Source organism: Lupinus angustifolius, chromosome LG20 (assembly GCF_001865875.1).
Source record: "Lupinus angustifolius cultivar Tanjil chromosome LG20, LupAngTanjil_v1.0, whole genome shotgun sequence".
Lineage (NCBI taxonomy): Eukaryota > Viridiplantae > Streptophyta > Magnoliopsida > Fabales > Fabaceae > Lupinus > Lupinus angustifolius.
The window spans coordinates 2,069,063-2,084,651 of NC_032028.1; the positions used below are offsets into that span (position 1 = coordinate 2,069,063).

The following is a 15,589-nucleotide window of genomic DNA, read 5'->3' on the forward strand; positions in this document are numbered from 1 at the left end:
GCTATATTTACTATATTTCTTAATAAACAAAGCGTGAAAGAAAACGTATTTTGAAAGAAATTATTTCCTAACAAGTAGTACAAAAAAAATATCAGGATTATGGGATTTTTCTGTGTCACATTTCCACCTAAAACTATAATCTAAAATTCATGCCGCCTACTACCTTTCCTTTTTTTAATTAATTTTCTATATCATCCACCTTCCTTCTCAACCATCCCCATCAAACCCTAACCCTATTTTTCCCCAATCTAATCCACCCCTCGATTTCCCACCCCTCTCGACGAATTTCGCCGCTTACCCATTTCAATAAAATTCCACATCTCTTCGATTCCATCCTCAAGTTTAAATTTTGTGAAAACTCACAATTTGAGCCATGAATCGGGTCTTTGAGCTTTGGTAAAAGGCAAATAATGATCGAGGATCTTAGAAAATCTAATCGAATCGATTGCATGGGTTTAGAGAATGCCGCCGAAGCTTCGTAGTGGAGTGCGGCGCGGTCGTGCTGCGGTTGCAAAGGAAGGTTTGGAACCACCGAAAAGAAACACAGCGAAGAACGCTAAGAAGAAGAAAGAAGAGGTTGTACCCGTAGCCGTTAACGTTAACGTGAACGCGATGGCTGATGCTAGTGGTGGATTAAGTGCTAATAAGGGTGTTGCTCCAGAGGATCCAGTTTTTCCTGAAAAGGTTATATCTTATAGTTTTATACTTTATAATTTTGTTACTGTCTGTTTATTTATATTTTATATCTTATAGTGCTAATAAGGGTGGTTGATTTTTATTTTATTTGAATATTTTCCCCATTTTGTTAAGGTGTTGTTAGTGTTTGAGATGCCACTGCTAGGACTAATGACTTTGCAATAGATGGTGTGTTATTGTTGCTTATCGATTGAATAATTTGTTTATTTACAATGAACTTGGAATTTGTTTTCAGGTTCAAGTAGGAGGATCACCTATGTACAAGGTCGAGAGGAAACTGGGTAAAGGTGGTTTTGGTCAGGTTTTTGTTGGCCGTCGTGAGCGGGCTGGCCCCGGAGCTGTCGAGGTAAGCTTCTATTATTACCTCCTGGCTTTGTATGTGAAAGGTTTTGGTGTGCTTTTGACTCTTGAGATTTATTTGGATTGAAGTTGATTTCTATCTTCCATGTCTCAGGTGGCTCTGAAATTTGAACATAGGAACAGTAAAGGATGTAACTATGGCCCTCCTTATGAGTGGCAAGTGTATAAGTGAGTATTCTTTTATTTTTGCAAGGTGTTCTATAAATTTATTTAAATCTGTTTTGTATGCTTTGTGATAACCTTTTTAGAAATATGGTTTGACTTTTATGTTCTGTTAAAAGCACCCTTGGTGGCAGTCACGGAATACCAAAAGTACACTACAAAGGAAGACAAGGAGAATATTATGTGATGGTATGATTTATAACTCTATTATACAATAACCACCCTGTTATGTGATTGCCTATTTAACAATTCAACTGTTTTCTTCATATATATGCAGGTTATGGATATGCTTGGACCAAGTTTGTGGGATGTGTGGAATTCCTCAAGCCAGACGTGAGTGGAATCATACCCGAGTCCTGGTTTTGTAACTGCATCTGTTGATTTGTTATAGGGCCTGTGCCCTTGTGTATTAAACGTTTAAAAAATGGCAATTATATGTTTTGATTTTATGTGTTGTGTGCTTTTTTTTATGTGTTCAGGATGTCTAGTGAAATGGTCTCATGTATAGCTGTTGAGTCCTTATCGATACTGGAAAAGATGCACTCCAGGGGGTACGTAATTGATGTAACATTTTTGTTTACAAGTTGAATCCTTTTTTCACTCTGATTTATTATTCATACTTTTTGAGTTTAGAATGTTTTTGTATCTATATATAAAAAAGAGCTTCACACTGTTTATAAGTTGATTCATTTTTAATTCTCCTGGATTCTAAACAATAAGCATGACCTTTTCATTCCTGTTGTTCATTGTAGTTATGTGCATGGAGATGTAAAACCAGAGAACTTTTTATTGGGTCAGCCAGCTACAGCACAAGAGAAGAAACTGTTTCTTGTTGACCTTGGATTAGGTTAGTAGATGCAACTAAAGGATAAATGTGTATTTGAGGTTTCTTTATGTTAACTCCGTTTTAATATTTGCACATATTTTGCAGCGACAAAATGGAGAGACACCTCCAGTGGCCAGCATGTTGAATATGATCAACGCCCTGATATGTTTAGGTTTTCCTTTTTCCCCTTCCCCCTTTTTCTTTATTTTCCTACTTCAAGTTTTCTTTCCTACTATCTTTGTTTTCCTTTTGTGTTGATGGTTTGTTAGTTTCGTGTATGGTTGTCATTCTTCTTGAGTCTTGTATTTTTAACTTGTGTAGAGGGACAGTTCGATATGCTAGTGTTCATGCTCATTTGGGACGAACTGCTAGTAGAAGGGATGATCTCGAATCTCTTGCATACACACTTATTTTCCTTCACAAAGGCCGATTACCATGGCAAGGTTATCAGGTGGATACATTTATTTTACATGTTTGCTGTTCCAATTGAATTCCTTTACATGCCATTTTTCAATCTAATCTTACCTTGTTTTTAGGGTGATACCAAGTCCTTCCTTGTTTGCAAAAAGAAGATGGGGACATCTCCTGAGATGCTATGCTGCTTTTGCCCTTCTCCTTTCAGACAGTTTCTTGAGGCTGTGGTGAGCATGAAATTTGATGAAGAGCCTAACTATGGCAAGTTAATTTCTTTGTTTGATGGTATAGTCGGACCTCCAGCATTGCAGCCAGTTAATACTGATGGTGCTCAAAAGGTAATCACTAATGTATGGTTTCTTGCTTATGTTTCCCTTTCACCTCTCATAGCTGCTCAGTGTATTCATCTTAAGTCTGTACTTGCTCAATAAAACAAAAAATAATCAGGTTGGGCAAAAGCGGAGTAGATTGAATATTGAGGAAGATGATGATTCACAGCCCAAGAAGAAGGTTCGTTTAGGGGTTCCTGCTATGCAATGGATTTCGATTTACAATGCAAGACTACCAATGAAACAAAGGTAGATTTTTATTCACTTTCTGTACCTTTGCCCTTCAATCCCAGCAATCATGTGTGTGTGAGTTGTGACTTGCTGGTGGCTTCTAAAATGGTTGCATTTTTTAGGTATCATTACAATGTGGCTGATACAAGATTAGCACAGCATATTGAGAAAGGGATTGCTGATGGTCTTCTTATTAGTTGTGTGTCTTCTTGTTCTAATCTTTGGGCACTTATTATGGATGCTGGAACTGGTTTTACACATCAACTTTACAAGTGGTCACCTGTTTTCTTACACAAGGTGAAATATGTTAAATGAGTCACCGGTTTCTATCCCATTTCATGCGATGAATCTTATCAATGTGTCTCTATTTCATTCAGGAATGGATCATGGAGCAGTGGGATAAGAGTTATTACATTACTTCTATTGCAGGGTCTGTTAATGGTGCCTCTCTTGTGGTGATGTCAAAAGGTTTGATCGCTAACGAAGTTGATTTCTATAATGATGAATTGTTTCCTGGACGATGAATAATATCACGAGAAAGTCTTTCATGATTTGTAACTTCTTCAATGTTGAATTATTCCCATTCTTGGCCAGTGTTGTTAAAGGGTAGCATGGTGGAATTCTTGCAAACTGTCATTCACCATCTACTATAATGTGGTTTATGGTGGTTTCCACCATTCAACCCTTCGTGCCCTCCACATCCACGTCTCTGGCAGTTTTAGTAGGGTGTTTCAGGGGTATTCTGCGTTTTATGCAAAAACCTAAGCATTCCCCTTTCTCTGGATTCTCAGTCACAATTTTTGGCCTCTCTCTTTCGATTCTCATTCTATCACGCCCAGCCTTCTCACGTCTCATTCTCAGCCTTTGGACTCTCTCTTTCTCCATCTCCAATGACCATCAAACTCTGGCAACCACCTCTGTTAGCGCAATTCTCTTTTGCTGAAATTGGTTCCTTTCTGTTAATATTAACTGTGCCCCCTTTCTTTTTGATGTGACTTTTGACTGCTTTTATTTCTGCAGACATCTACATACAATGTTTCTACTGTTACTTTTGATTTTGTAGTGATTTGTGATCTGCTTTTGCAGGCACACAGTATACCCAACAATCATACAAAGTGAGTGACTCTTTCCCCTTCAAATGGATAAACAAGAAGTGGAAAGAAGGTTTTCATGTCACCTCAATGGCTACTGCTGGAAGTCGCTGGGGTGTTGTCATGTCTCGCAATGCTGGATACAGTGATCAGGTAGCTGTTACTTTGTTTTATATCATGTGACGTACAGTTAACAGTTTTGCTGCTTTATTTGAGTACTCGATTTCCTTCCTGGGTCAGCATGTTCTCATATCTTCCACCTTATATTGCAGGTGGTTGAACTTGATTTTCTCTATCCAAGTGAGGGCATTCATAGACGTTGGGATAATGGTTATAGGATTACAGCAACTGCTGCCACGACGGATCAATCTGCTCTTATACTAAGTATTCCGAGGCGTAGGCCTGGGGATGAAACTCAGGAAACTCTCCGTACATCTCAATTTCCGAGCACACATGTTAAGGTAAGGGATGATAAATGACTAATTGACTTTGTTAAATTATTATTATCAACACTTACTCTAATTTTGGGTTGTCATCATGTTCAGGATAAATGGTCAAAAAATCTATATTTGGCCTGTTTGTGCTATGGGCGCACAGTATGCTGATTTCCTTTATAGGTCAAAGCATATTATTGGCAAAGGAATTATGGATTTTCTGCTGCCCAATATTTTTGTAGGAGCAAGCTTTGCAGCAGAGGGCCATATTGTTCTGTTATATAAGATTATTGTCCTGTTCTCCTTGCTTCTTCTATAAGCTCCACCCTTGTTTGGGGATGTTGCAGAGTAATGTATGATGTGTTGAACTCTGTTCCTCCAATATGTATATCTATGTTTAATATAGTTTTGTATGAATGCAACCAGTAATTGTCAAATATTTCGATCAGATTTTTTCTATATTTTCTCCATGGAATAGTCCAATGAGAATGAAGGAATTGTTTTGTATGAACATATTTCTCTGTGAATGAATGCAAATGGACCAAAATTAACAGTTAGCCTTGTATTTAGTTATAGCCATGATGTGTGTTTAAACAACTAACTGGGCAATCACAGTTTATGGCTTCTATTCCAGCATGAAACAACTTAGATCAATATTGTTTAATCGATTTGAAGTTGGAACTTGGGGCAATCACTAATGTTCTTCAAGAAAATAATGGAATAAGGGATCACCTTGTGAATATTTCCCGTCATCATTTATGCATAATGGATCGTAGTAGAATATTAGAATTAGTTTTGACTAGTGTACAAGTCATTTTATTAATGTTAAAGGATAACTTGATATTAATAAGGATAGCTTGAAGGATTGTTTTTCCTAGAGATGGTGAGGGAGAAGAGGATAACTTCTATTTGACAATATTTTCAAGCATGAAATTGCCACGTGTGTAATTAGTGTGTCACATCATTGATTCTATTATTGTTAAGAAAAACAAGATAATAAAAAAACTAATACGAGCCCACGTATTAAAAGTTGTGGAGCAAAATAATAATTTAAAGAAAAAATATATACACGTAATATTTTTATATACTGTCACTTTAATATTATAATCAATTTTTAATTATCATTGACTCTTCAGAGTGTGTATAAATCTCTATTCATATATAGATCATAGTTATTACACTGTAATTTGAATTTGTTAGGGATTTAGTTTGTACTAATCTTAATTTTAATCATTAACGAGTTTATAATCTCCTATTTCATAGTGTATTTGAGTTAGATTAGGAACTAATAATTATTTATTCAACTTATGGACTAATCTTGTTCATTGGATTAGCTAATTTATCAACTTTTAGCTTCTACTTGTGTGAAACAAAGTCAATCTCATAACCATTAACTAGTTCTATCATTAACTACTTTTGCCATTATAAGGAACAATTTTAGCATAGCTAAGTTTTGTCAAACAAAACTGATGAGTTTGAATGTTCTAACAACTTATTAAACATTATTTTATAATTAATAAAAAGATATTAACTAGTTACATTAGTTAATAATTTTAAATATATGGAGTAATATCATCATGGTTAAACGAGTAATGATAGATGACTAATGAAGTGGAGTAATAAGGAGCTTAATGCTCCATTTGATAGGGAATAGAAAGAAGAGAGAAAGAAAATGAGGGAAGAGATATTCTAAGAGAAATAAACTATTTAGGTGTGATCCATACATTTTGGTTCTCTAGAGAAAATGAAAGAATAATTTATTATTTTAAACCATGTCCCAAATTTTGTAAATTAGTAATTATAATGAAACAAAAATAGAAAAAAATAATTAATATTTAATTTTTTAATTGATATAACATATTTTCATTTTCATTGTTGTGGGATAAGAGTTGTAATATTGTTTAGGATAACATATATCTATTCAAGAGATTTCATATAATTTTTTCTATTCTTTTTTTTTTATTATCTCGAACCAAACATACAAAAATTTACTTTTTTTCCCATCTAATTCTCTCTTTCTAGTCTCTTTCTCACATATTTTTTCTTCTTAGTTTCTCGTTAACATAAAATACTAATTTAGTAACATTTGTATTTTAAAACTGATAATTTAAAAAGATAACAAAAGACATGTTCCATTAACGGTGAAGAATGGATGGAGTTAGACGGTGCAATCTAAATCCATTTGCCACAATCTCATTCCTTAATTTCTCTGCTATGGCGCCCATACATTGATTATACCATTCAAGTTGTTTCTGAAACAAACGAAGAAAGAAACTCCAATCACAGAAGAATAACAAGTTGAATTTGAATTTGAATTTGAATATGGATGACTACACTCGTGAAATGATGGACCTTAAGACACTCGTTACCCGTACTCTCGAGAAGAAAGGTGTCCTCGCCAGGATTCGTGTTTGTTCCTCTCTCTTCCAATTTCTAGGGTTTTATTTTCCCCAATTGTTTTCAAAATATATATTAGGTGGATCCATTAAATTGTAGTCCTTCCTTGTTTGCAAAAAGAAGATGGGGACATCTCCTGAGATGCTATGCTGCTTTTGCCCTGCTCCTTTCAGACAGTTTCTTGAGGCTGTGGTGAGCATGAAATTTGACGAAGAACCTAACTATGCCAAGCTAATTTCTTTGTTTGATGGTATAATCGGACCTCCAGCTTTGCGTCCAGTTAATACTGATGGTGCTCAAAAGGTAATCACTAAAGTATGGTTTCTTGTTTTTTCTTTCGCCTCTTCTAGCTGGTCAGTGTATTCATCTTAAGTATGCACTTGCTCAAAAAAAAATCAGGTTGGGCAAAAGCGGAGTAGATTGAATATTGAGGAAGATGATGATTCACAGCCCAAGAAGAAGGTTCGTTTAGGGGTTCCTGCTATGCAATGGATTTCGATTTACAATGCAAGACTACCAATGAAACAAAGGTAGATTTTTATTCACTTTCTGTACCTTTGCCCTTCAATCCCAGCAATCATGTGTGTGTGAGTTGTGACTTGCTGGTGGCTTCTAAAATGGTTGCATTTTTTAGGTATCATTACAATGTGGCTGATACAAGATTAGCACAGCATATTGAGAAAGGGATTGCTGATGGTCTTCTTATTAGTTGTGTGTCTTCTTGTTCTAATCTTTGGGCACTTATTATGGATGCTGGAACTGGTTTTACACATCAAGTTTACAAGTGGTCACCTGTTTTCTTACACAAGGTGAATTATGTTATATGACATGCCAGTTTTTATCCCTTTTTATGCTATGAATCTTATCAGTTTGTCTCTATTTCTTTCAGGAATGGATCATGGAGCAATGGGATAAGAGTTATTACATTACTTCTATTGCAGGGTCTGTTAATGGTGCCTCTCTTGTGGTGATGTCAAAAGGTTTGATCGCTAACGAAGTTGATTTCTATAATGATGAATTGTTTCCTGGACGATGAATAATATCACGAGAAAGTCTTTCATGATTTGTAACTTCTTCAATGTTGAATTATTCCCATTCTTGGCCAGTGTTGTTAAAGGGTAGCATGGTGGAATTCTTGCAAACTGTCATTCACCATCTACTATAATGTGGTTTATGGTGGTTTCCACCATTCAACCCTTCGTGCCCTCCACATCCACGTCTCTGGCAGTTTTAGTAGGGTGTTTCAGGGGTATTCTGCGTTTTATGCAAAAACCTAAGCATTCCCCTTTCTCTGGATTCTCAGTCACAATTTTTGGCCTCTCTCTTTCGATTCTCATTCTATCACGCCCAGCCTTCTCACGTCTCATTCTCAGCCTTTGGACTCTCTCTTTCTCCATCTCCAATGACCATCAAACTCTGGCAACCACCTCTGTTAGCGCAATTCTCTTTTGCTGAAATTGGTTCCTTTCTGTTAATATTAACTGTGCCCCCTTTCTTTTTGATGTGACTTTTGACTGCTTTTATTTCTGCAGACATCTACATACAATGTTTCTACTGTTACTTTTGATTTTGTAGTGATTTGTGATCTGCTTTTGCAGGCACACAGTATACCCAACAATCATACAAAGTGAGTGACTCTTTCCCCTTCAAATGGATAAACAAGAAGTGGAAAGAAGGTTTTCATGTCACCTCAATGGCTACTGCTGGAAGTCGCTGGGGTGTTGTCATGTCTCGCAATGCTGGATACAGTGATCAGGTAGCTGTTACTTTGTTTTATATCATGTGACGTACAGTTAACAGTTTTGCTGCTTTATTTGAGTACTCGATTTCCTTCCTGGGTCAGCATGTTCTCATATCTTCCACCTTATATTGCAGGTGGTTGAACTTGATTTTCTCTATCCAAGTGAGGGCATTCATAGACGTTGGGATAATGGTTATAGGATTACAGCAACTGCTGCCACGACGGATCAATCTGCTCTTATACTAAGTATTCCGAGGCGTAGGCCTGGGGATGAAACTCAGGAAACTCTCCGTACATCTCAATTTCCGAGCACACATGTTAAGGTAAGGGATGATAAATGACTAATTGACTTTGTTAAATTATTATTATCAACACTTACTCTAATTTTGGGTTGTCATCATGTTCAGGATAAATGGTCAAAAAATCTATATTTGGCCTGTTTGTGCTATGGGCGCACAGTATGCTGATTTCCTTTATAGGTCAAAGCATATTATTGGCAAAGGAATTATGGATTTTCTGCTGCCCAATATTTTTGTAGGAGCAAGCTTTGCAGCAGAGGGCCATATTGTTCTGTTATATAAGATTATTGTCCTGTTCTCCTTGCTTCTTCTATAAGCTCCACCCTTGTTTGGGGATGTTGCAGAGTAATGTATGATGTGTTGAACTCTGTTCCTCCAATATGTATATCTATGTTTAATATAGTTTTGTATGAATGCAACCAGTAATTGTCAAATATTTCGATCAGATTTTTTCTATATTTTCTCCATGGAATAGTCCAATGAGAATGAAGGAATTGTTTTGTATGAACATATTTCTCTGTGAATGAATGCAAATGGACCAAAATTAACAGTTAGCCTTGTATTTAGTTATAGCCATGATGTGTGTTTAAACAACTAACTGGGCAATCACAGTTTATGGCTTCTATTCCAGCATGAAACAACTTAGATCAATATTGTTTAATCGATTTGAAGTTGGAACTTGGGGCAATCACTAATGTTCTTCAAGAAAATAATGGAATAAGGGATCACCTTGTGAATATTTCCCGTCATCATTTATGCATAATGGATCGTAGTAGAATATTAGAATTAGTTTTGACTAGTGTACAAGTCATTTTATTAATGTTAAAGGATAACTTGATATTAATAAGGATAGCTTGAAGGATTGTTTTTCCTAGAGATGGTGAGGGAGAAGAGGATAACTTCTATTTGACAATATTTTCAAGCATGAAATTGCCACGTGTGTAATTAGTGTGTCACATCATTGATTCTATTATTGTTAAGAAAAACAAGATAATAAAAAAACTAATACGAGCCCACGTATTAAAAGTTGTGGAGCAAAATAATAATTTAAAGAAAAAATATATACACGTAATATTTTTATATACTGTCACTTTAATATTATAATCAATTTTTAATTATCATTGACTCTTCAGAGTGTGTATAAATCTCTATTCATATATAGATCATAGTTATTACACTGTAATTTGAATTTGTTAGGGATTTAGTTTGTACTAATCTTAATTTTAATCATTAACGAGTTTATAATCTCCTATTTCATAGTGTATTTGAGTTAGATTAGGAACTAATAATTATTTATTCAACTTATGGACTAATCTTGTTCATTGGATTAGCTAATTTATCAACTTTTAGCTTCTACTTGTGTGAAACAAAGTCAATCTCATAACCATTAACTAGTTCTATCATTAACTACTTTTGCCATTATAAGGAACAATTTTAGCATAGCTAAGTTTTGTCAAACAAAACTGATGAGTTTGAATGTTCTAACAACTTATTAAACATTATTTTATAATTAATAAAAAGATATTAACTAGTTACATTAGTTAATAATTTTAAATATATGGAGTAATATCATCATGGTTAAACGAGTAATGATAGATGACTAATGAAGTGGAGTAATAAGGAGCTTAATGCTCCATTTGATAGGGAATAGAAAGAAGAGAGAAAGAAAATGAGGGAAGAGATATTCTAAGAGAAATAAACTATTTAGGTGTGATCCATACATTTTGGTTCTCTAGAGAAAATGAAAGAATAATTTATTATTTTAAACCATGTCCCAAATTTTGTAAATTAGTAATTATAATGAAACAAAAATAGAAAAAAATAATTAATATTTAATTTTTTAATTGATATAACATATTTTCATTTTCATTGTTGTGGGATAAGAGTTGTAATATTGTTTAGGATAACATATATCTATTCAAGAGATTTCATATAATTTTTTCTATTCTTTTTTTTTTATTATCTCGAACCAAACATACAAAAATTTACTTTTTTTCCCATCTAATTCTCTCTTTCTAGTCTCTTTCTCACATATTTTTTCTTCTTAGTTTCTCGTTAACATAAAATACTAATTTAGTAACATTTGTATTTTAAAACTGATAATTTAAAAAGATAACAAAAGACATGTTCCATTAACGGTGAAGAATGGATGGAGTTAGACGGTGCAATCTAAATCCATTTGCCACAATCTCATTCCTTAATTTCTCTGCTATGGCGCCCATACATTGATTATACCATTCAAGTTGTTTCTGAAACAAACGAAGAAAGAAACTCCAATCACAGAAGAATAACAAGTTGAATTTGAATTTGAATTTGAATATGGATGACTACACTCGTGAAATGATGGACCTTAAGACACTCGTTACCCGTACTCTCGAGAAGAAAGGTGTCCTCGCCAGGATTCGTGTTTGTTCCTCTCTCTTCCAATTTCTAGGGTTTTATTTTCCCCAATTGTTTTCAAAATATATATTAGGTGGATCCATTAAATTGTAGTTGTAATTGCATGATTCATTATCATTAAATTAGGGTTATTTATGTGTGTGTGTGTGTCTCAGGCTGAACTTAGAGCGAGTGTGTTTGAGGCGATTGAAGAGGAGGATCGTGTAATCGAGAAGGACGAAGGTTTACCTCCTGCATTGCTTGCTAGCTGCAACGATCGTGCTAAGCACCTTCACGCTTCTCCTTCAGGTAATTAGGCTCCTCTGTTTAGGGTTGTAAAAATGCGTTCTTTTTATTCCGAAACAGTTTTCAGTTTTTCTGTCCTAGAAAAACTTCCAATAATGCCTATCCAAACAAGTTGTAAACATTTCAAGAAACCTAAGCTAACGGATACAACATGAAAAAATGCATTTTTTAATCTAACAAACATTTAAAAAAAATGTATTTTTAATTTAGTTGAATATGGAGTGTTATGATAAACTGGCTCAATATTCTACTCTTTATGTTTTAAGATTCTGTCTTATAATTTAGTTGAATCTATTATGTATCTCCTTTCAATCTGTACTTCATTCAAGTTTTGGCATTCATCCTGCAGGTAGACTCCTTACTGCACTGGTTTGTGAATACCTAGACTGGGCACAACTCAACCACACACTCAAAGTGTATCTTCCAGAATGCAATTTGGTAATTGGTCATTTTTTTGCTTTTGCTGTAGTATTTTTTGATGATCTTGGGCCATTCATTTTAATTCTCGTTTTTATCCCTTTGATGATGTCGTTCTCTTTCAGGACAAAGATTCTTGGAAGGCTGAGTTGAAAGAATCTAGTAGCAAAAATGGATTGGATCTCAACAGAAATGGAGATAGCCCCCTACTCTTGGATGTGCTTGAAGGATTCTTGAAGTTTGAGGTTTTTCAGTTCCTTGGCTTCTTTATATCATTCTTTCATCCTCTATCTTACTTCCATTTCAGATGAACTTTTTATGCATGGGGTTTTGTAGTAGACTAGGGTTAGGAGTGATTTTTTTATCCCAAAGCATAGCAGCCAAGGCTTGAATTGCTGTAGCTTTATCTGGTTTTGTTTATATTGAGTCAACAATGTTGTTTTTGTTAAAATTTTCTATCTATTTTCAAGCAAGCAATTGCCATATTATGATGTAGTGTGATAACTTTAGCTCGGCTAGCTCCTAATGATACTACAATTTTACAATAGGATTCATATAGAAATGCTGTTGGACCTTTAGATTGGCTAATTATAACTTTAATTGTAGAGATGAATTTAAGACTTATGAAACTTCATATTCGAAGATTTTGGAAAAGAAACTGTTGTAGTTAGGAGATAATGATATAAAGGGTGACCTGTTGCACGAGGCTCCCACCTAGTAAGGTTTGAAGAGGGTAGATATACATAGTCTTACCCCACAAGCGGAGTGGATGTTTCCAGGTAGGAGATAATGATATATTGGCTAAAATCTTTCACAATTTTTAAGGACGTTGAAAATTTGATGTGTAGATTTCATAGAATAAAGGCTGACTTTATTAAGTAACATTGTCCTTTGGTGATTCAAAGAAACCCTTTAGTTGTAGTGTATGTGGCTTGTGCACCGATGTGGCTGCAAGATCATGTGTAGACAAAATTAAAAAACCAAGTGTTTGCTTAAAATGGTACTGGTAGTTGCTACTTTCTATTGATATATTGGGGAGAAAGTCATTTGTCATGCACAACGATGAAAGTTAATGAGTTCATATCTTTGGTTGATCATTACTTGTGCAAAGCGTAGATATCAGAACTGTTGCGAATGTTTACTGACATTTGATATTGCGTTGATTCATGCTTTGCAGAATTTATCTCAAGCAAGGTCCAGCGGCAGGAGATTTACCGCTCCAGAAACTGAGCCTTTGCCAAACCCTGAGTCCCGGAACATGCGAAGGCCTTCTTCATCATCTGTTGCTGGTGGCTTACCTCCACTAGGAAGGTGCATAACTAACTCTTTTCCCTGACTAACTGGTCGAATGTTATCACATTATTATTTTACTTTTTCGCGTTCCTACCTCTTCTCATTGTCATATTGTCATTCTCACATATTTTACATGATACACATTTGTTGCAGGGCTGTTCCTTCATCTCAGGGATCTGGTGGGTATTTTCTGTCATTGACTTTTACCTTACTTTATTTGTATGCTTGAAACTTCCTAATTTGAACTCTGGTATTCAGATAGAAGAGGAGGGTCCTCCACTTCTGCTTATAGGAAAGACGAGTACAGTTGGCGATATGACAGTGATGAACTTTCTGATGATGTAACTCAAGCTTCACATGCTTTAGAAAATCTTCAACTAGACAGAAAAGCTCGAAATTTAACATCTTCTTGGCGGTTAGTTCTGATGCAATTCTGATGTTTTTCTATTTTTTCTTACTCAGCATTTCAGTTTTAGATTTTATCACCGTCTCGATGTTTGGCTTTGATGGAATTCAAAGCACTAATGTTTTGTTATTGGGTCTGTTACTGCAGATATGCCAATGATGGAATCAGTGAGGATGATGGCAGGGGTGATCGTGCGTAGGAACATTGTATAACTGTAGTATTCCGGTGTGTTTTAATGTGCATTCTGAAATTTCTGCCTCTAGTGATGATTGAAAGGGCCTAATTTTATGTAAGATAATTTATTTGTGACGTGGTTTAGTGCTTTCTCTGAGTTATTTTGTCCAAAACTTTTCTTCTGCCTTATATTTGATAATTCTATCCATTTTAGTGTGTTGATAATTCTATCAAAAAAATAAGCAAGCAATTGTGTGACAAATATTTTTAAGACAATAAAAATCTAGGCTTAATTTCATCCGAGTGTAAAATTTTCTAGACTGTCAGTCCATCATCCACTTTTGGTTTATATTACTTTTTATTTGAGGGTCATGAATGGTTACTGACAGTGTAGAAAACATTTACATTGTCAACATATGCATATTAAATCAATATATTAAATGATGTCATAATGTTATATCATAAATAATTTTGGTAAAAGTTTTGAAGGCAACCTTCCTATTTTACCTGTTCACTAGACAACAATCCTTTCTATCCTCATTTGCTGCAATGATTGTTTTGATGGTGCTAAGGATTTTCTTTGATAACTTTAGTTTGATCTAGTAAATAAAAATCATGTTATGATCCTGATATATTCACTCACAGAAAGCTTACTATAGGGGACAAAAATACGGGGCGTGTACTAATTCATAATTTAATTATAGTATCTTACAATGTAAAAATGATTTACCATGATATATTCACAAGCAAGCTTTAGATGTGTTTTACCATGCTTTTAATCGACAAACAATGAAAACGTTCGAAAAATAAATTATAGTATTCTATGGTTTTTGTTGTGTACCATAACCATATGGGCGCGTGTCTTGGTTTTTTTTTATCATTTATTCAAACCACTTAGAAAAATTAGTTCAAAAATATATTTAATATTTTGTCTAACACCCTTAGAAATTGTTGAATTCCCGGTATGAAAAAGATAGACAAAAGAAGGCAGGTCATTAAATATGAAAAATAGTAGATTTGTAGGTCCCCCAATGAACTTGCTTATTTGGAAAAAAAGAACTTACTTCACGATCACAATGTATTGGTCTAATAGGGTAAGACTCGGTAGATCCCAAGATAACCAAAATGTTAAGGGTTTGATTTCTGGAAGCGACATTTGTTGGAAGAGACAACACGAGTCCTGAAAATGATTAATTCTTTCAGTTGAGGCCTTTATAAGTTTTTGTAAGAAATTTATGCTTATTCTTATCTCTATATATTTATTATTGTTTACATTGTCTATTAAGGATAACAAATAAAATCCAACACAATTGAGTTGTCTGAATATGATGTAATGGATTTCATCCCTCTTTTGTGTATACAAAATGTTTTATTTGAGAGGGTTATATAAAATTCTATTATCTCCATCTTAAGCAATTGGTAAATAATTGAGTTTTTTAAACATAGGATTGACCATTGTTATGTGTATGAAAGATACAAAATTTACTTCAACAATCTTTATGTCTCGAAATGAATTAGTCTTGGCTATCGGTCAGAAGACACCTTGATACACACAAAAACTTCTTATATTTCAATTTATATGATTGTTAAGTATTATGCACTACATGGTTATGACATAATCAAAAAAACCAAAC

At 34.5% G+C, this 15,589-nt stretch overlaps 2 protein-coding genes across 4 annotated transcripts; both read left to right on the plus strand.

Moving 5' to 3' along the window:
- LOC109336071 (casein kinase 1-like protein HD16) lies at positions 120 to 9,463 on the plus strand. Of its 3 annotated transcripts, XM_019572431.1 has the most exons (17): positions 120 to 684; positions 932 to 1,042; positions 1,151 to 1,224; positions 1,338 to 1,407; positions 1,496 to 1,551; positions 1,698 to 1,769; positions 1,971 to 2,065; positions 2,150 to 2,216; positions 2,366 to 2,495; positions 2,581 to 2,624; positions 7,072 to 7,243; positions 7,340 to 7,470; positions 7,575 to 7,749; positions 7,830 to 7,920; positions 8,539 to 8,696; positions 8,816 to 9,004; positions 9,089 to 9,463. In XM_019572431.1, exons 1-17 carry the CDS (start codon positions 463 to 465, stop codon positions 9,146 to 9,148), a joined length of 1,917 nt encoding a protein of 638 aa, XP_019427976.1. In that variant the 5' UTR covers positions 120 to 462; the 3' UTR covers positions 9,149 to 9,463. The 3 variants fall into 3 exon arrangements, with proteins under 3 accessions (XP_019427976.1, XP_019427975.1, XP_019427974.1); XM_019572430.1 differs by lacking the exon at positions 7,072 to 7,243 and having other exon boundaries at positions 121 to 684; positions 2,581 to 2,796; XM_019572429.1 differs by lacking the exons at positions 7,072 to 7,243; positions 7,340 to 7,470; positions 7,575 to 7,749; ... (2 more) ...; positions 8,816 to 9,004; positions 9,089 to 9,463 and adding exons at positions 2,906 to 3,036; positions 3,141 to 3,315; positions 3,396 to 3,486; ... (1 more) ...; positions 4,382 to 4,570; positions 4,655 to 5,029 and having other exon boundaries at positions 124 to 684; positions 2,581 to 2,796.
- Positions 11,124 to 14,113, plus strand: LOC109335060 (protein TONNEAU 1a-like). The gene is made up of 8 exons (XM_019571106.1): positions 11,124 to 11,386; positions 11,536 to 11,668; positions 12,015 to 12,103; positions 12,208 to 12,327; positions 13,260 to 13,393; positions 13,529 to 13,554; positions 13,634 to 13,790; positions 13,929 to 14,113. The coding sequence occupies exons 1-8, from the start codon at positions 11,300 to 11,302 to the stop codon at positions 13,978 to 13,980; spliced, it is 798 nt and encodes a 265-aa protein (XP_019426651.1). The 5' UTR covers positions 11,124 to 11,299; the 3' UTR covers positions 13,981 to 14,113.

Excerpts from the sequence above, each read along its gene's own strand:
- LOC109335060 (XM_019571106.1), top strand. The coding sequence starts at position 11,300 with ATGGATGACTACACTCGTGAAATGATGGACCTTAAGACACTCGTTACC. Across the intron at positions 12,104-12,207 it reads ATCTTCCAGAATGCAATTTG|GACAAAGATTCTTGGAAGGC; the intron begins GTAATTGGTCAT and ends GTTCTCTTTCAG. Across the intron at positions 12,328-13,259 it reads AAGGATTCTTGAAGTTTGAG|AATTTATCTCAAGCAAGGTC; the intron begins GTTTTTCAGTTC and ends CATGCTTTGCAG.
- LOC109336071 (XM_019572431.1), top strand. The coding sequence starts at position 463 with ATGCCGCCGAAGCTTCGTAGTGGAGTGCGGCGCGGTCGTGCTGCGGTT. Across the intron at positions 1,225-1,337 it reads TATGAGTGGCAAGTGTATAA|CACCCTTGGTGGCAGTCACG; the intron begins GTGAGTATTCTT and ends TTCTGTTAAAAG. Across the intron at positions 2,625-7,071 it reads TGCAAAAAGAAGATGGGGAC|ATCTCCTGAGATGCTATGCT; the intron begins ATCTCCTGAGAT and ends GAAGATGGGGAC.